This window comes from Cavia porcellus, unplaced genomic scaffold (assembly GCF_034190915.1).
Source record: "Cavia porcellus strain 051 isolate PalLab524CR breed Dunkin Hartley unplaced genomic scaffold, mCavPor4.1 scaffold_26, whole genome shotgun sequence".
Classification (NCBI taxonomy): Eukaryota; Metazoa; Chordata; class Mammalia; order Rodentia; family Caviidae; genus Cavia; species Cavia porcellus.
Genome location: NW_026947509.1, coordinates 17,942,929 through 17,962,027, shown reverse-complemented (window position 1 = coordinate 17,962,027; position 19,099 = coordinate 17,942,929). Strand labels below are relative to the sequence as shown.

General features: G+C 50.5%; 1 protein-coding gene across 4 annotated transcripts in view; it reads left to right on the top strand.

The window, feature by feature from the left end:
* Nucleotides 1–1,513: 1,513 nt before the first annotated feature.
* Nucleotides 1,514–19,099, top strand: part of Coq8a (coenzyme Q8A) — a 32,917-nt gene continuing 15,331 nt past the window's right edge. Inside the window, exons 1-2 of one of the 4 annotated variants that reach the window (XM_003474266.5) lie at nt 1,514–1,651; nt 16,571–16,756. In XM_003474266.5, coding sequence (XP_003474314.2) covers nt 16,580–16,756 — 177 coding nt within the window. In that variant the 5' untranslated portion in view covers nt 1,514–1,651; nt 16,571–16,579. The other 3 variants (XM_013157636.3, XM_013157635.3, XM_013157634.2) reach the window with 3 other exon arrangements.

Here is a 19,099-nt window from a genome sequence, read left to right as displayed (position 1 = left end):
CTAACTCAGGAGGAAGGGAGCCTGACTCTATTAGGGTTATGTTCACCCCAAAGCACACATGTTGAGACTTACTCTTTCCGGAGCAGGAATGGACAAGCTCACCCAAGACCTCTGGGAAGCCAAGCTCCAAGTGTTCAGTGAGGAAGCAGGAGCGAGCGTAGGTTCACTTCTGACTTCATGTTAATAAAGTACTTCTCCCACCACCTTTACATTTTTTCAAGAATAAATATTAAAATGTCTTCCTAAAAATTAAATGTTAATAAACAAGAGGAAAAAACTATCCTAGAATAAACAGTAGTCTTTTGGGTTAAGTATCTTATGAAAACACTCACAGGCCCTTGAGAGAGCAATAAGCCCTGGGTGAGGCAGTGCATGCTTGTAATCCCAGCACTCTGGGAGGCTGAGGCAGGAAGATGGCAAATTGAAGCAGGATCTGCCTGAGCCATGTAATGAGATCATGGCTCAAAATAAAAAAGGGCCAGAGATTCTGCTCAGTACAAAAGCCCTGAGTTCAATCCCAGTATTGCAAAACAAAACAAACAAAACCAAAGTCACTGAATTGTTCTTATGCTTCTATTTTCCACAAGAATTACTGCTAGACAGAACTCCAGATTAATTGTTGGGAGTCCTGAGTGGAGATCCTGGAGGAGGCTGGGAAGGCTTAGTGGGCTGCAGGCAGTAAAGGAAGTTTGCACCTGACGGGGCAGAGGTCACCCTCAGGAGGCTTGCAGGCTTGGTCCTTCCACCTGTGTGGTAAAAGGGAGCCAAAGTACCGGCTGGGCCTAAGCCTACTGTATTTGCTCCGTTTCAGAAGCAGTGACGCCTAGAAGGCGCTTGCTCTTCTCCAGGTCCGGCTCCCTCTTCCAGCAGTCACCTCTGGCGAGACGCCACCAGCGCACCAGCGTCCTAGGCCGCAGTGGCAAAGACTGTTTTTTAAGGGTGGCATCCACACAAACATACAAAGCAAACGCAATAGGCCTGGGAGACAGCAATATAAAATGGGAGAGTCTGGTGAGCATGAGGCAAGCGTGATCTGAATCCGTGGCGTCTCGCTTTCCCCTCCTCTGAGTGCTTTTCTGTGCAAAAATAAAAGGGAGAGGAAAAAAGGAAGGAGGTCCTGTTTTTACTGCGCAGGGCTCGCCCTGTCCTCAAACCCCTCCGTACAACCCCGTCCCGAGCCCCACAGTATCGTTTGTTCCAAGAGAGGCCCCCTCAGAGGCCCGGCGAACTGCAGTAGAGAGAAAGCGCGCACGCGGCCATCGCTGCTGTCACGCCTAAGAGGTCACAAGCCCGGGGCAGGGACACAGCTTCCCTAACTCCGGAAAAGGGCAACCCTCAGGAGAGAAAAGGGAAAACCGCAGAGTCTTCACACGCCAGAGTGGCCTTCCATTGGCTCCTCGTTCTCCGCCCTGAAATTCGATTGGCTGAAGTCTGGGTGCACGGGCCGTGCACGCTCCCCTGCGTCGCGTGGCGTTGGGCGGGCGACGGTCTGAGAGCCAATGAGAGGGGAAGAGGGGCGGGGCTAACGGGCGCGGCACCTCCCCCGTCGAGGATGAATTGGTAAACAGAGCCGAACGCGTGCAGGGCGCCAGCTTTGTGGCGATCGCGCGGAGGCTGAGCGGTGACCGAGAATCCCGCTTCCTGTGCCTAGGTAAGCTTGCCCCCCACTAATGTGGCGCGGGCGCGGGCGCCGTTAAGGTACTACTGTAGTTGTGCCTTGCCTTCTGCAGGGTCCTTCTTGCAGTGACAGAGCGGCTTTGCGTCACCAATTTCTCTGGCCGCGAGCCCTGGGGCGGGACTCACCGCGTGCCCTCTTCAGCCCTCGCGCTAGGCGCCTCAGGGAGGGGACAACGGCCGCGTGCCGCGGGCTCGGGAAGTGCCCGGTGGCCCTGGTGTGCTACAGCTTGCTGTCCGTGCCACATGGTCGTCAGGGCAACGTTCCTGCCTCGCTTCCTCGTGACAGTGGTTCCTAGACCACAACTGATTCCTAGACCACCCTGCAGTGATTCCTAGACCACTGGTTCCTAGACTACCCTGCAGTGATTCCTAGATCACTGATTCTTAGACCACCCTGCAGTGTGTGGCTGGAGGTCTGACTGCCCTGGGCTGCAGATTTGTGGCAAAACTTTGTCTTCTCTGGCCTGAGCCAGCTGTTGGGTTTCGCAGGTGGAACTTTGGGGGGAACTTGGGAAACGGGATCCTTCTTGAACCTTCCCACCCTTTGCCTTTCTGTGCTCCTACCTCGTCTTCTATACACTGGTGGTCTTGCGAGTGGTTTGGGCTAAATCCCCTAAACTGGAGCTTTTCCCAAGCTCATTCTCATTCAGTGTACAGGCCTCTCTGACTCACCCAGAGGAGCTTAGCAGTCCCACTTTGGATAGTGCCGTATGGGCAGGTCTGGTGCTGGGACCCTCCATGTGGCTGAGAGATGTCTCCTTCCTGAAGGGCAAGAGACTTGAGTGTAGCCTTCCAGCTTGGGTTGGGCTTGCAGCCCATTGGAAAATTTATCCACGCTCAAGAGTAAGAAGCTGGACCTGCCAGGCTTACCACCATGCCAAAGGATTTGAACATGTGTAGATGCCAGCTCACCTGTTGTCATGCTGTGGATGGATGAGTGAGCTTGGTGGGACGGCTGTTGGGAGATGTTGTTTTGGAGGAAGGCCCCTCTCCTGAGAAGAAGTAGAGGGGATGGAGGCTGGTGGTTCACAGAAGCAGCATCCTTAAGACTCAGGCAACAGTTTTGGGTGTTACATTCAGCCTTGCAAATAAGTGCATACAATGCAGAATTGTAACAGTTTTTGGCCTGATCACAGGTGGCTCAAAAGAAAAGTTGAACTAGGCAGTCTGTGCACCTCCCTCAGAGCCAATGCATGCCTAAGACAGGGTTTTGCAACCTCTGGACTGTTGACACTTTGGGTTCATAATTCTTGGTTGCCTGTTCTGTGTATTATAGGATGTGTAGCAGAGTCCTTCACTTGACAGGTAGCCCCTCTGAGCCACCAGTTATGACCATCAAAGTTGTCTGCACATTGCCAGATGTCACTTGGAGGGCAAAACTGCCCTTGGTTTAGAACCCCAGGTTAGACTTTAGAAAGGGTCATCTCATGCTGCCAGCGATCTCTCTGAGACCTGCTTATAAGTAATTGAGAGGTTTAAAGAGATGCTGGTGTGGTCTGGAGATTTAGTTCAGTGGCATAAGTGCCTACCTTGCAAGTTTGAGGTCATGAGTTCAATTCCTGGTACCAAAAAAAAAAAAAAAAAAAAGAGATGCCAGTGTGTTAATGCACACTGGTAGAAGCCACGTAGAAAGGGCTTTAAAGGAGACCCCACCTGTGCACTGGCTGGCAGAGATGTAACTTGTCACCAGAGAGTTAGAGGTAGTGACCCATTGGCATTTATTGTGCCTGGTGGATGCAGGGCAGTGGAGGCTGGCCCAGGAGTGCTGAGGAATGAGAGACTGGTGGTTCCAACCTAGGGATATGCAAGAGTGGGGAGTATGTACATGAAATAACTTTATGGGCCCATTTTTTAATAGTGACTGAATGAATATAAGCAAACTGAATGCTGCAGAAGCCAACTCAGGTATCCGCAAGTGAGTGCTCCACGCTGTTGCTTTACTCGCCTTTACTTTTTGCTTGGACATTTCTGTCCTGTATGTAGGAAAGGCTAGACCTGTGTCTGCAGGGAATGAATGGCTGCATTTCAAACTGTACATTTAATCTGTCTATCTATGTACATATAGATATATATCCTAACAAGAGTGTAATAGTGCAACATGGGCATATACGTAATTTGAGGAGTTGTTTGACAGTGAATCGAAACTTCAGTGTTGAAGACAGCAAACCATTTCTTTTGTGTGCAGAAAGATACTTTTGGGTCTACATTTTGTCTTCAGTGTGACCCAGAATTTATGCCCTGACTTTTAGCAACTGATGGGCATGCAGGAAAACTGGAAAACTGTGCTTATTGTACACAGAAAAACATTCTAAGCCCCTACTTCAAAGTTGAGTTTCTTTATTTTTACTCAGTCCTTTGGGGATATACCAGAATTTTCCTGTGACACTCCCTGGTCAACTGTGGGGTCTTTTGGGTGCCTTTGTTGGTAACAGAAAAGGATCAGGAAGGGATGTCACTTCTCCTTTCTCAAAGAGAAGTTTGGAGAAGTCTATTATTGGGAAGCTCAAAACTTGGCAGGATAATTTTCCATCAAGAGCCATGGACACTGAGTCATTATCTTTGTCAGTTGAAACAAGAGCTGTGTGCAAAATTAGACAGCAATATTTAGAGAGAGCATTTTCTTGAGTTGACAACTGGGAATAGTTTTAGCATTCCTGTTAAATAACTGTCAAGAACTGGGGAGACCCATTGGGAAGAAGAGTTGGAGGGATTGTAGAGCTCGGAGTTCCTGTTCCTTCTGGAATTGCACCTGTGGGAAGGGTGAGACCTGAGCAGCCTGTGAGAAGTGAGTGTGGCTCGAGTCCCAGGCGATGGGAGCAGAGGGGGAGTCTGACTTGAGGCACAGACCCATGTGTGTGCAGGGAGACGTGAGATGTCTAGCTGGAGGAGAGAGCTGGGTGATGCTGCATTAATGACAACAGAGGATGCTGGGGAAGGAGGAGCTGCTTTGGGAGAAGATGGTATATTAGACATGAGATGTTAGTATTTTTCCCATTCTTTTTAAAGTTAAGGTAGAATTTCCAGGTATAGTCACCCTTTTTAGTGTGCAGTTCTGCACAGTTGGACAGATGCATCTAGTCATGTAACCAGTACAGTCACCGTGTAGGACAATTCTATCACACACCCCCCCCACCACCAGTGTTCCTCGTGTGCCCTTCTAGTTGCCTGCGGGACTGTAATAGGGCCTTGTGATACAGACTGTGTCACTTAGTGCTTGAGGTGGATGAGAGGACCCATTGAGGCTGAGAACAGGCGAGCAGCGGCTGGAGGCTGGAGCAGTCCAGGAGACAGTGCACATAGCAGAGGCTGGAGGGCCTGTGGCATGCTTGGATCCCACACCATGGAGCGAGTGCAGGAAGAGGGGCCGGTGAAGCCAGCTGTGGAGAGGAGGCCGGAGAGGAAAGCTGGGGTGGGGGTGGGGGGTCGGCAGGAAACCCTGCGGAGGGTGGAGGTGGAGGTGGAGTTAGGCTGAGGGGACCCACTGGCTTGAGCCATGAGATGTCACAGAGGGCCGCTGGGGGAAAGGGAGAGACAAGTGCACCGTTTTTAGGAGTCACTGACCTTGAAGGAGAGGCAAAGTCAACAGGAGGTTGTATTTGGTGCCAGAGAGCGGGATTGTGGGTGTGAGGGGAAAGACCTTTGTGAAAGCAGAAGAAAAGGTAGGAGAGGCAGATTCCTTTTGGCAGAGTTCGGGCTGGAGGAGAGGCTGGGGGAGGGTCTGAGATACAGGGCAGGGGATTGGAGTGTGCTCACATCTGATTGCCTTTATTTTGGGGGGGAAACAAAGTCTGCTACGTAGGGAGTGTGGGAGGGAAGGGTTAGGGGATGGAGACTGAAGAGAAAGCCAGGCCAGGGTTTGTCTTTAGTGCTCTCTGGATTGTGCTCCAGCTGTCCTTCGAGGAGTTCGTTGTTCCTGTAAGAACCTGTACGTGTGTGTGTGTGTGTGTGTGTGTGTGTGTGTGTGTGTGTGAGAATGGTGGCAAGAGACAAACTTCCCCTCTTCCTACCTCTGGAGCACCTTATCGATGTTCCCTGAGTAATGTTTCTTGAGTGAGGCCGTAGAATTTCCATCTTGCTACTTTTGTGAAGACAGTGTGGGGGTTCCCCACCCCCCTTCTACAAAACTACCTTCCTTTTTTTGTGGTAGTGGGGTTGAACCCAGGGCCTTTGCACTGAGCTAAATCCCCAGCACCTCACCCCCTTTCACTTTAGAAACATGGGCTCACTACATCACTCAGAGTGGGTTAGAACTTGTGATTCTCCTGCCTCAGCCTCCAGGAGTGCTGGATTACAGGTGTATGCAGCATGCCGGGTTTCTCTTTCTCCTTTCATGTCTAGAAGGCTCTGTACCTAATTTCTTTTGAATGTGATTCTTTCTGGACTCCATTGCATCTCAGTTTTCAGAAACAGCTCTCTGTGATTCTTCCTCTCACCTTTTGTACTCCAGGTGCAAATGCTGTGGTCCTAAACTGGCAACTAGAGATCATCTAGGTCAGTTGCCTCGTCTTACACACCAGGGCCTGGCACCTGTAGTCCTGAAGGGGCGAGCTGGTGTGCCTGCAGTCACACATTGTTGGTGACCAAGCTGGCCTGGAACTTGGGCCTCGCTGCTGGTTTTCCCTGTTAGGTAAAACCATCTGTGGTGTCCAGGAATTAGAAAACCTGGCACCAATGCCTCTGTGTCTGCTGGGCTGGATGAGGGGTCCTGGCAACTCTTCCTATGAAAAGAAATGTTACGGTAGATCCTAGAATTTGGGGTCACTTCCAGTGTGTGTTCTCTGCCTGTCACGTACTCCGGCACTGATTTTGGTGCAGAGGAAGGCCAAGGCAGGGATAGATTGCCTGGTAAGCTACATGTAGTTACTGTTTGACAGGTGTTTAAACAAACATTTCAGATCTTTTTAAAATTGAAAAAACCTTGGCGGTTCTGGCTCCTTGAGGTGTTTACAACCGAAAATAGACAGGCAAAGGGCGGGCGGGCACTGTGTTGCAGCCAGGTCTGCTGTTTCCTGTACGCACTTGCCTGGAGCTCGTGGGTAACAGGTAATGGGCTATGGCAGGCTGTCCCACTGAGGCACAGCTACCTGGTGGTGCTTCCTCTCTTCCATTCCTCCCTCTCCTTTGTCTTCTTGTGGAAGAACAAGAGGACAAGATGGGGGTAAAGTTCTGGCTCACTAAGCTGTCCTGGAGACTTACTCAGCTTGGCTCCTAGAAAATGGCTTTTTAAACAGGGGGTGCTGTGGTTGCTGTGCTGTGCTGAGGGTCTCAGGGTGGTGGACAGGAAGAGCATTTCCCTGTGCCTGGCGCCCTGGTTATGAGGAGTTCTGGTGGGCATGTATGTCCTGCTTGTTTTTAAGGTGCTCCAAACAGGTGGCCAGCATATGGGTTGCCTCTCTCTGCTGAGGAATGCCTCACACCACACTCCTGAATAAACCTCACAGGTTCCCAAGAGAGGGTCACAGCGTCATCCCCAGCCCTAGCAGCCTTCCTGACTCAGATGGATCCAGTGCCCAGCAGGGAGAGCTGGGGATCTAGAGTGCTTCTTAGGCTGATCTCACTCATGTCCGCTCTGATCTCGGCATATCTGCACCTCTTTCCTGGGTGTTGTGTGATTATAGTAATATTAAAGTTGTATCAGCTAATGGCTTTTTAGCACGTACTTTGATCCCTACATGCTATTATGTGAAAGATCTAATCCACTCCTCAAGAACAGATAAAACTGGGGCTCAAACACAAGCTTAGGTCACACTTGCGAGTCAGTGCCAGAGTCAGAATTCAAAACCCAGGTCACCTACTGAGAGGTCTTTAACCTTGTTACCAGCTTCACTTTCTGAGAAAAATGTTTTGAAATGATTACACAGAAAACTTGAGTGAGATTTTAGTCAGAAAGGGAAATTTCCACCAGGACTCATGCTTGGCTGGATTGTCTGTGATCAGTACTCCACGTGCCCAGCAGAGGGAGGAGAGGCCGCCCCTGTCATCTGCCTGTGCTGGAGTCCAGGCTCCTGCAGGTTTCTGCACGGCTACGCAGTAGTTAGCACCTTCATGTTGTGCTGGTTGTACTTCTCATAAAGACATCTGGAGACTGGTTATATTTATTGGGGAAGAGGGTCTGAGTGCTTACCTCTCAAGCTCATGTGTGTTAGCACATGAGTGTAGAATGTTTAAACAGTTCCTAGAAAAATCCCAGTAGTCCCGAAGCAGCTTTGGGGGAACATGAAGTCCTTAGCCTGGGAGACCACTTGAGGCCCAGAAACCTCTTTTTCTGACGAGGCGCCACTCCATAAGCCCATTAAAGGGCTGTTTGCAGATCCGTGTGGAATCCACACTGAATAACCTGGAGCTCAGGCGGGGCCACTGCCCTGTGGTTGAGAGGGGCTCAGAGGGCTTAGAGTGGAGGCAGCAGAGTGTATCCCTGTGTGCCTGACTCTGTAGGTGTCATCCACTGAGACCCCCGTATTTCATGCATGTGTTCATATCCAGCGATTGCCTAGCAGGGGGGCTTTTGTTAGGGATTCCATGAAAATACAGAAATAAAAGAATGGCGAGGTCGTAGGACAGGTTTGTATGAGCTCAGGCTCTGGACTGAATGAGTCTTTTCCCTTTAGGGGCAGGAAAGGGACTGCTGGCAGTAGCAGTTGGGGCTGGCAGGCCCCAGAAACAGCAGTGGCAGGAAGAAGGAGGAGAGATGTATGGGGAGCTGGCGTCTGACGCCTCTCCCACTGCCCAGGGCTGACCCCTTTGGGGCAGCACATAGGCCCCACCTTGCCCTGGACAACCCACCCTAGAAGGGGGGGTGGCCTGGGTGATGGGCAGCTCTGTGTTTACTGGTGAGCTCCTCAGTCAGGAGCACAGCGTAAAGTGGGGTCCTGGCTCCGATACAAGCCTTATTGGGCTGCTCTTGTACAACTCTAGTGACCCTAATTCATTTCCTAAGACAGCTGTGTTTATGATTTGCTCGATAGCTTTGGAGTTAGAGTGGACAAACTTTGTCTTTAGAGGGCCAGATTATAAATACTTTGGGCTTTCTGGTCGTAGGTCTCTTGCAAGTACTCAACTCTGCCACTGTAGCTAAAAACAAAACCCATCAATAGTCATAAACACATATGTGAATTAATAAGTCGTAGGCAGTATAAAAGTTAGTGTGTGTTACTATGGTCCAGCAAAACTTTAATTACAGTAGTAGGCAAGAGGCCCAGAGTTGGCCCCAGGGTCCTGGTGCAGCCACCCACTACCCTAAGGGACGTTAATCGTATTATATGACTTGATTTCTGGCTCAGCCACACTTGCTATAGTACATAATTCTAAGCTAGGATCCTAGCTTTTTTGAGGAGTGGTGGTATGAGCAGTTGATAATTATTTGTATCTTTTAACACATGAGCCAATGTCAAGGAAGGGCTGTGCCAAGTGATTTTTCTCACCACTCTTCTGAGAAGGGCGGTTGAGCCTCATTCCCAAAGTTAGATGACCACGTTCCTTCTGCCAGTTGTCTGCTGGTGAAGGACGGTGGCTAACCAACGGCGGGCAGAGGCATTATTTATAGCATTTCTGATCTGTCACCTAACTCTTTGCCCATTCCACCCTGAACAAGAGCTAGAGTGATCTGGAATAATCTTTTAAATTATGATTTGTGAGTTTGCTTATTTTTTACAATTTTAACAAAAGATACTATATATAAGATTATTATTATTCTATTATTATTATTTTGGTTTTGTGATACAGTATCTTACTATGTAGTTGAGGCTCATCTTGAACTCACTGTATAGCTCAGGGTGGCCTTAAATTTGCAGCAGTCCCCCTGCCTCAGCCTCTCAAGTACTGGGATTACAGGTATGTGCGATCATATCCCTGCTTAAGATTTTTATACAGTTTAACATTGTAAAAATTGAGCACATTTTTCTGTAGTAAACAAAGGAAATGAAGAATTTCAATATAGGGGCTGGGAATTTAGCTTAGCGGCATAAGCGCCTGCCTTTCAAGCAGGCAGTCGTGAGTTCAATCCCTGGTACCGATAAAAATGAAAAAAGACAAAAAAAAAAAAAAAAGAATTTCAATATAATGTATCACCCCGTCATTCAAGAAAAACAGTGTGCTTTCCTTTTTCAGCTTGCTTTTCTAAAAAATAAGACAACATGTGATACCCTTTCTTCTTTGTCAATGAATACCTTTGCCAGTGTCATTTAAATGGCTCAGCATTCCATCCTATGGATGCACCACTGTTTACCTAAGATCTTTTGGATTGTGTGGTGATTTACAGTTTTGTAGCTGAATTATCACACATCCCTTTTTCAGGAAATGCAGTTGGGTGTGGGTGACACTCCCATTATCAGACAGGATGAACAGGGGAGGAGAAGGGAAGCGTGGACTTCCTGGTTTAGGGCCTGAGAGACCTGGGCCTTGATTACCCGAGACCTGGCTCCATTGAGAAGCCTGGACTCTCCAGGTCTGGTTGGGGCTGACTGATGGGGAGAGACCATTTTTCTCGTTTTCTCCCCCTGGGTTCTTTCTCTAGTATCTGTTGCCTTTGAGGATTGATACTGTGTTAGGATATTTCTGAGCCTGTTGATAGAAGCCCCGAGGCTGGACTTCATTACGAAGAAGCCTGGAGTTTTGAGTGATGGTCTCTGATTTGTGATCTTAAAGGCCTGGACAGAAGGACAAGTCATCAGAAATCCATGGACTTTGGTTCAGAAGTTTGTCTTTTCCTCAACACATTTATTCTTTCGGCTCCTTGGAGGAAAGAGTGAACTGATGTTTCCTTTTTCTCAGCAAAAGAAAAAAGAAAAAAGTCTCAGAGATTTAACAGAACTTTTTTCTTGTCCACAAAAGGTCAAAATTGAGATGTTAGTGTCCCAAGTCAAAGAAGGTGCTTAGTTAGGAGGGGACAGGAGCCACTTGCTAACCTTTCATGGTATCTCCCAGAGATCATTAAAGTGGGGGGAAGGGGAGCAACTGAAGTTTTCTCTTGAGGGCAAGGCCAGATTTGGGGTAGAGGCAGCAGGTGGAGGCTTCCTACCTGATCTGGGGGCAAGTCGCCTCTGCTGCCTCCAGCACTGTGGTTCTCACAGTAAGTTCCCAGAACCAGCAGTATTTACATATGAACTTGCTAGGAATGCAGATTCTCAGTCCCATCCTACACCTACTGTGGGATGTGGCTCACCAGTCTGTGGCTTAACTAGCAAACTTTCCAAGTGATTTTGAAGCAGACTAAAACTCTAAGACCCCAGCCTCCTCGCTGCTCCTGTGGGTTTAGTTTTCCATGTATAGAGCTGAATCGCCAGGCATTGTGAGCCAGCCCTGCAGGTGACATGAAATGGTAGGGTGGGTTGCGGAAGACTTCTCAGCACAGCTGGCAGTGGCGCCCAGCGCTAGCAGGAGAGAAGAGCGATGGTTGAGCACAGGCCTGGGGAGGAAACCCTTGGGTTCCAGGAATGGTTTAGCATGGCTGGGATAATCAGTGAAGGGAACCAGGTGAGTCTAAAGTTGATAAGGCAGGAGATCTGGAAGGTTCTTTTGGTCCTTTTGGAGTCTCAGAGAAGCTACAGATCCTGAGGGGAGTGGCTTGCCAGGATTTTACCTTTTAAAGAAATTAATTTGGCCAGCAGTGTGGGAATGGTAGAGGGGTGGAACTGTAGGTAACAGTTGTTGCATGGCCCAGGTGGGAACATCCATGTGGATAAGATGGGTGAGGAGGGCTGGGAGCTGTGGGTGGTGCTGTACCCCTGTGGGTGAGGAGCCCTGGGACAGTGGGAGGGCCGTGGCAAGCTCTGATTTAGATATACTAAGCTTGAGGTGTCTGTGCAGCCTGCCCCAGAGAGGGCTCCTCAGAGACTCAGCCCTGGCTTATCCATCGGTCAGGGCAGCTTGCTGCTGGGTTCTCATACCAAAGGGGGCCCTAGTCTTTAGATGTGCAGAACCACTCCTTTGCTCTGAAGAGAGCTGGTCTGCGGTGCTCTGAAGTTACGGGGGATTGAATTTGCTTAGTAAATGTGTGTGTGTGTGTGTGTGTGTGTGTGTGTGTGCATGAGTGAGTGTGACTGAGGATCAAATTCTGGATCTCATGCATGCCAGGCAAGTGCGCTACTGCTGAGCTGCTGGGCCAGCCTCAGCTTGGTACATTCTTATTAACATGCCTTCCAGGTGGGAGGCGAGGCCTACAGATGGTATGTGTTGACTGTGAAAGGGCTGCTGGAGAGCTATGTGGGAAACCTCCCTGCTGGAATAAAAGTTCCTTCCCTGTGTGAGTGCATGACTGTAAGATGCTTTCTGCCTGTTAGAAGGGCCTGTTTTGTTTATTTTGGAAAAGAACAGGTTGCTTTCTTGCTGCCACGTTCCTAGATCTGGCCAGGCAACCTTCTCTTGGGGGTGTTTTTGAGTTCTGATGACTAGATTTGAAGGTCTTCATGCCCTAGATAACTTCCAGAGAGAGCCTCCTTTTCAGCGTGGCTGGAGTGGCCTCTGTGCCAGCTCTTGAGGAAGGTCAGGCGATGGAAGGCGGCTGGAGGAGGTCCTCATGGAGCCGGGGGACTCCTGCGCCTGGTCCAACGCCTTGTGCTTCTTTCTCAACCTCCGTCCTTGGGAGCGGGAAGCTGCATTTATTCCAGTTCTTTCTTTCTTTCTCTGGGGAAAGTTTTTATTTACTTTCTTAATAGCAGTTTAGCCTGTTAGGACTAGAGGAGGGGTGTGGTAACCACCAGAGCCCTCCAGAGGAGGGAGAAAGAGGCCAAGTCACATAGGGGTGGGGGCAGAGCTGGAGCCAGCTCCAGGCCCTGAGGACAGCCTTTTCTTCTTGGGCAGGTGCTGCCTGTGTCCCTGGCTGTCAGCTCCAGTTGGCTTTGGATGTCTCCCTGGTGCCTTCCCATAATAGATGTCCCTGCGTGCCGCTGTGGCTTGAGTACCCCGGGCCAAGCACGTTGACCCTGAGCCTGCTGGGATGAGCCGAGTGGCAAGAGGAAGTGTCAGGAAAGGACAGAGTGACTTTCTTTTCAGACAGTGCCTAGCTAATGAGCACGTCACATGTGACTGTCCATCTGTCCCCGCAGTGGCTCTTTGAGTTTGTGGGCACTGGCACTGGGCTTTCCCCTCCTTGGAGGACAGCAGGAAAGCTCCATTGTTAAGCTGCTCCTGGGTGAGGCCTCCAGATCTGTCCAGGGACCAGCAGATAAGTGGGTTGGGGGATATTCTCAGTGGGGCCTCTAATACTTACAGATGACATCATAGCCAGACAGGATTCTTTGGTACTAAATGTGCTTCAGGATATTTAAAAATTTATTTATATTAAGTCATGTTGGATATGTTACCCCCATCTACCTGGTTCATTGGCATTCCTAGAGGAGATTTGTCACAAAAATCACCATGCTTTGATTATGGGTCATATTGGGATTGTGATGAATTAGACGTAGGGTTTTTGTAATGTTTTGAAGAGCAGGTGAGGAAGCTGTCTTTCTTAGTAGTTATACCCTCTGTCCTTCTCTCTGATCCTTGGAGGACACAGACTCCCTCGTAGAAAGCTCCAGGAGCTGATAGGGGAGTGAGCGGTAGACTCACTCTGTACTCTGAGGGAGGTTTGATATGGCATGGCCCTGTACGGTGTAAACATATTTGCCAAGGGGGATGGGTGTGAGCTGGCTGCAGGGGTTTTGAAATCTGGGTGTTAATCTGCTTACAAATTACAGATTGTGTTTTTTTTAGAAACATCTACTAACTTGAGAAAAACAGGTTTTAACTAACAAGACTCAGGAACATGTAAGGACCTTGTTTCCGTGCTCTGCTTCTGAAATTTATGGTAATAAACAGACAGAGCCCCACAGACCAAATGCCCTAGACACTGGGGGGAGCATGTAATCAGAGCTCCAGCCGGTGGGCTGCCAGCTTGAGAGTCCAGGCTGCAGCCCCTCCCAGTGCACACACACACTGGGATGCTCCAGGTAGCAGCCACACGGGGTCTTCTTCTGTCCCTTCCCTCTTCTGCATTTATCTTCAGCTTCTGATGCAACAGGGCTCATCTCAGCTGGCTGACGGACCAGTATCTAGGGTGAGACTTGGCACAGCTGGGGAATTCACCAGGCATGTGGGATGAGACCCACCTGGCAAGGAAAAAAAGCATACTTTTAATGTGTACTTTTTAAAAGATGGTTTACTTGTATTTTGTAAGTAGGGTGTGTGAACTGAAAAGGTTAGGAAAGTCCAGTTAGGAACACACTGGAAGAAACAGCTATTATTCATAGATCCCATATATAGGAATTCAACCTTTTTGTTTTATTTAGTAAATTTCCTCTTACGAATAATTTTGAGGGTTTTTTTATTATTTAAAGCATCATTGTTAAGTTGGCATGATTTTAGCGTGCTATGAAGTTGTGTTCAGTGCCAGTAAGTCAGCAACCACAAGAGTTAGGATGCGATGCAGGGCCTGGAATGGCTTTTTTAAAGTTGAACTCCCGTCAGGACAGTGGGCCAGGTGGCCTAACTGGCCAAGAAATCAGCTATCAGCTTTGTCTAGGAAAACTTAGCATGTGGTTGTTTGGATGAAAAATTCAGGCAGATGTGTTTTGTGCCTGCCGACAAAGTCTGAATTACCTAGGCCTTTGGAGGGGGGAGCTTGCACATCAGGTAGGGGTGAGATGAGGTTTTGGGATTATAGGAGTTGTGGCCTGTGGGCAACCCCTGTTCTGCTCATTTGGATTGACTTAAAGGGTGGTTGTGGAAGGCTTGTTTTGGGGATCCTCTGGGTCTTGGGGTACAGTGGATAGGCGTGGGGCTGCATGCAGGGCTCCTTTTGCCTCCATCATCTCAGGTCTTTCAGAAACCTCCTCCTGGGACTGAGGATGTGGGAGAGTGCTTGCCCAGCATGCATGAGGCCTCGGGTTTATCCCATACGCTGAAAAATAACAAAACAAAACAAAATCGTCTCCTTCCGTAAGATGTAGAAGGCCTTAGTGGGTGTTTTTACCTGCCCCAACTTTTAGGGTGGCTAGCGAAGTGTATCTGTGTGTATTGTGGGGGAGGGGGCTGCGGCCTGCACCTTGAGCTGATGCCAGGCCCACTTGAGCTAGGATTACACACACTTTCCCCAAATGTCCTCGGCATTTGGTTGTGGAACTCAGTCTGTTTATGACCATAAATTTCAGAAGCGCAAAGTGGAGTCCAGGGTGTTACATGGCACCATCTCTCAAGGGTATGGTCTCCTCCAAACCTCCCTGGCATGGAGCAGAGTGTAAATGTCAGTGGCTTTTTGTGCCTGAGCAGAGCCTTGTCCTTGTGAGTCACTGGGTGGAGCATTTGGGGAGACAGCATGATGTGGGCACAGAGCAGGCCAAGGCTGAGTTTGACCCCAGGGACACTATTGAGTTGCATGACCTTGGCCAGTTGGTTCACCTCTCTGGTCTTAATTTTCTCACTTGTAAACTGGGGTGAATAATAACTATGTCATTGATGGCTTATAAAGATTGGGAGGTGTGTGGAAGCACCTCACCCTACTGTGGTAGCTGCTGACATTTGAAGTATGTTCTCCAGGAGCACATTGTGGCAGGTCATCTCAGCATGCCCAGTACCTGTGTGGGAGTGACTTTCTCTGATTATCCTGGTATTTCCCCTTGTAGAAAAATGGCTCTGTCCCATACCCAGGAGCAGAGCCCATCCCCTCAGGAATGCCTGGAACAGCTGCCCACCAGTGAAGGGCCAGTGAAGGACAGGCTGCAGAGGACCACCTTCAGGGGTCCTGGGAGTTCTGGTAACAGAACCTTGTCTCTATGGTCTTCCTCCTCTAGCTTCTGCTGATTGTGATGAGAAGATTGAATCCCAGGAGGCCTTTCTTCTTGCTGGCCATATGTGTTTATCCACATAGGTATCCTGCCCAGAGTGCCATCCATAGCCCTCTCTTCTTGGCTTCTGACTTTTGCATCTCCAAGACTTGCACTAGGCTAGGATGTCCCTGGTTGCATCATGGGGTCTCCTGCTGTCCCTTCCCTACTCTGCATCTCTCTTCAGCCTCCTGGATGTAACAGGACTCATCTTGGGTCCAGCACTCAGCCCTGTGGATTATTTAACAAGATGCCAGGCTGGACATAGACTCTACTGTTCTGTCCCACTTTCTGACCTGACTTACACTGGAAAACACTTTACCCTGTGTCCCCGTAGAGAGAAAAGGGAGAGAGGAAGAGTTCCAAGATGGGCCTCCTGTGTGCTCTCATGCCCACTTCTCAGCTCATTGTCATGGGAGTGTCTGTCTCTTCTCGGTGCTGGGTGGGACCTCCTGAACCTGTTGCCCCTGGGCTTCCATTTGGAGATGCTGGCTTGGCAGCTATATGAGGCTTCAGTGAGCAGAGGAAGGGAATCAGGCAAAGTGTGGGGGTCCCTGTTGTCCTTCAGTCTTCTGGCATCTGTCAGAGGCTTCTTTGGGCAGAGTAAGAGGGATGGAGAGGGACATCACCCCAGCCATTGAGGGATCTGGTTGGGCTGTCAAGCAGTCCTCTGGAACCTGCAGGGACTCCTTGGGAGTGGGTTGTTCCTGCTACAGCATGGACTTCTGCTCCTGAGGAAAGAGCACCAGACAGGAGTCAGTACCTATCATGCCAGTCCTGGTTCTGTACTGTCTCTTGACTTCTCTGAGCTGAAGGTGTTTGTGGGGCAGCTGTGTGGTCCCAGTGAGGCAGTGCGTGGGAAGTAGTGAGTGCCCCACGATGCAGACTCAGCTGTCTCCCACGCTGCTCGTGCTTGGAGGAGCCAGGAGTCACCAGAGCCCACTGTGAGCCTAGGCCCTTTTTCTCTCAGCTTGGTCTGGAGGGCAGATCAACAGGCAAGCCAGCTGGCCAGCAGCCTTCTGTCAGAGTTTGTGGAGCTCGTGAGTGTGCATGATGTGGAGCCCCTCTCCCTGACTTGACCTCCTCTCTTCCAGGTCTGAACCATGGCTGCCATGTTGGGGGATGCCATCATGTTGGCCAAAGGCCTTGCCAAACTGACCCAGGCGGCACTGGAAACCCAGCTGCAGTACCTGGGCTTTGGTGGGGAGCTTATCATGGCAGCCAGGGCCCTGCAGTCCACAGCGGCGGAGCAGATCAGCATGGTCCTAGGGATGGTACAGGTAAGGACACTGTGGCAGCGTTGGCCCAGATGGGGGTGGAGGGCGCTGGTTATAGGGAGTCAGACATAGAGCTCTTGGGGAGACCAAGGGATGTGAAGCAAGACACAGACACTTGGTGGCTGGGGAAGCCCAGTGGCTAGCATGTCCTGCTGTCTAGGGTTATAGGGAAGTTCTTAGACTTGGAGACTTGCAGAACATCTTAGACTTGGAGACCAGTACATCCAAGATCACGGTGCTGGCAGATCAAGTGTCCATGAGGGCCATTTCCTGATTGGCAGACGGTGTCATCTTGCTGTGTCCTCCCTCACGTGGCAGGAAGGAGACAATACTTGCTGGGATTATTTTATAAGGGCAGTAATTCAACTCACTTCCCAAAGACCCAGTCCTATACCAGCGCAAAGGGTGGGGGGTTCCAGCGTTTCAGGAGTCTGCTCCTTGTGAGGGGCTGGCAGAGCCGTGTCCTTGGCCAGCCTCTTACCACCCAAAGCCTCGGGCTCTCTTTTTACTTTGCTGATGTCTCTGGGGACTTGGCTCCAGCAGGGCTCTGTTCCTTCTCAGGGTAACCCTGGCACAGGCTGGCCAAGGACAGTTTGCCTCCAGCCTCTCTCTTTTTTTTGTCTTTTTCCTTTTTATCGGTACTGGGGATCCAATTCACGACTGCCTGCTTGCAAGGCAGGCGCTTATGCTGCTGAGCTAAACCTCCAGCCCCTCCAGCCTCTCTCTTGTCCCTCATGCTAGGGGGCCCAGGAAGCCTCCATGTCTTCCACAGAAGGGGTGGTTTCCAACAAGACTGGCTGCCGTGGAGTTGCCTGCCATGGTGTCATTGCACTTGCCAGCAGCTTGCTAGATAGTCCAGCTATAAGGCACAAGGTGGCGCATGTAGGTGGGCACTCGCTGGTGCCCTTGAGTGTGTGTGGGGTGGGGGTTGTGTTGCAGAGGCTGCCCCGCCTCCTCTGTCCCGTGGCTGGCTGATCCTGGCAAGAAGTCACAGCTCCTCCCTCCGCTGCTGCTCTCTAAGCATCTGGTGGTCTCTGAGGCTGTATACACTAATCTTTGAAGGCCTATACTCATCATGTCCTCACTGTTGTCCTGGGGCAGGGCAGGGCTGGACGCTTATCCCTATTTTTCGGGTGGCAAAACTGAGACTAAGTAGATCATGACTGCTACGGGGCTGCCTGGAACCCTTGTCCTCACCCCTGCTCTGACTCCGTCCCACTGCAGCAGGGCTGTGGCTCCTGGATGTTGTTTGGTGCCCTTTCAGAACCCCTTGCCCAGCTTCCTTTTGGGTTTGGCCTGTGGAGCCCTCCGTGAGTGAGCTTGTCTCAGTCCCGCCACAGAAGTGAGATAACACGCTGGACCTGGCAGCTTCTCCATGAAAGCCCTCTTGTCTGGCTCCCTTCCGCCCCCCAGTATCCTCCAGCAGGCCTAGGCTGATGTCCAAGAGGGGCAGGGCCATCTCTGGCAGGTGTGGGGCTGGAGGCAGGCCCATCCTCTGCCATGAAGGAGGCACCAAGCAGGGCCGCCTTGGCTTCCCTTTATTCCCTGACACTTCGGTGTTCTGTCTCCCTTGTCCCTGATGGCAGGAGCCTTAGGAGCCAGGTGCTTTGTGCCTCAGGCTCCCTGACTGAGGGTCTTCCACGTGCTTATTCAGGAGGGGCCTCCTGAGCTGGGTCCCTTTGCAGCACAGTTACGTTAGCAGGCAGCAGTCACGGGGTCAGGTAGCTGTTGTGGGAGTTACAAGACCCTGCCCCAAACACCTCACTCCAGGGTCTCCCTGTGCTGTCTGGGAGAGAACCAGGGGGGCTAAGTGTGATTCCTGTTATGAGAAAGCTACATGACCCCAGGATGGCCAGCAGGTCACGTCTAGGCTCTGCCATTTGCTGACTGCTCAGCTCTCAGTCTTAGTTTGCCTTTGGTCACATGAAAGTAGCTACCAGGTAGCTACCTCCGCACACTGAGAATTGTAGGGTGTGGAGAGTTAAGGGCCTGCGGTCTCCTATAGCTTTTGCATAATATATGGGCAGCGTGCAGACCTGGACATTCACTCCTTAGTACTTCAGCCAGGGATCCAGGCCCTTGGCCCGCCCTTAGGTCTCATGCTATTTAATTCTAGCTTTGCCTGGCAGTTTCCTTGGCGTTGGCTGAACTCCGCATCACTCGGACTGTGGGGAGCCCTATTTTCAGATGAGGAAGTAGCAGAGAAGGGTTAGGACCTCATGTAAGGTCACTCCAGGTTCAGAAGTAGAAGCTGGGCCTGAAGGTCAGCCCTGAGTGACTCTTAAGAAATTGTGCTGCAGCTGCTGCTCCCTTTTCCTGCACCCGAGCTCCCGGGGTAACCAGGCC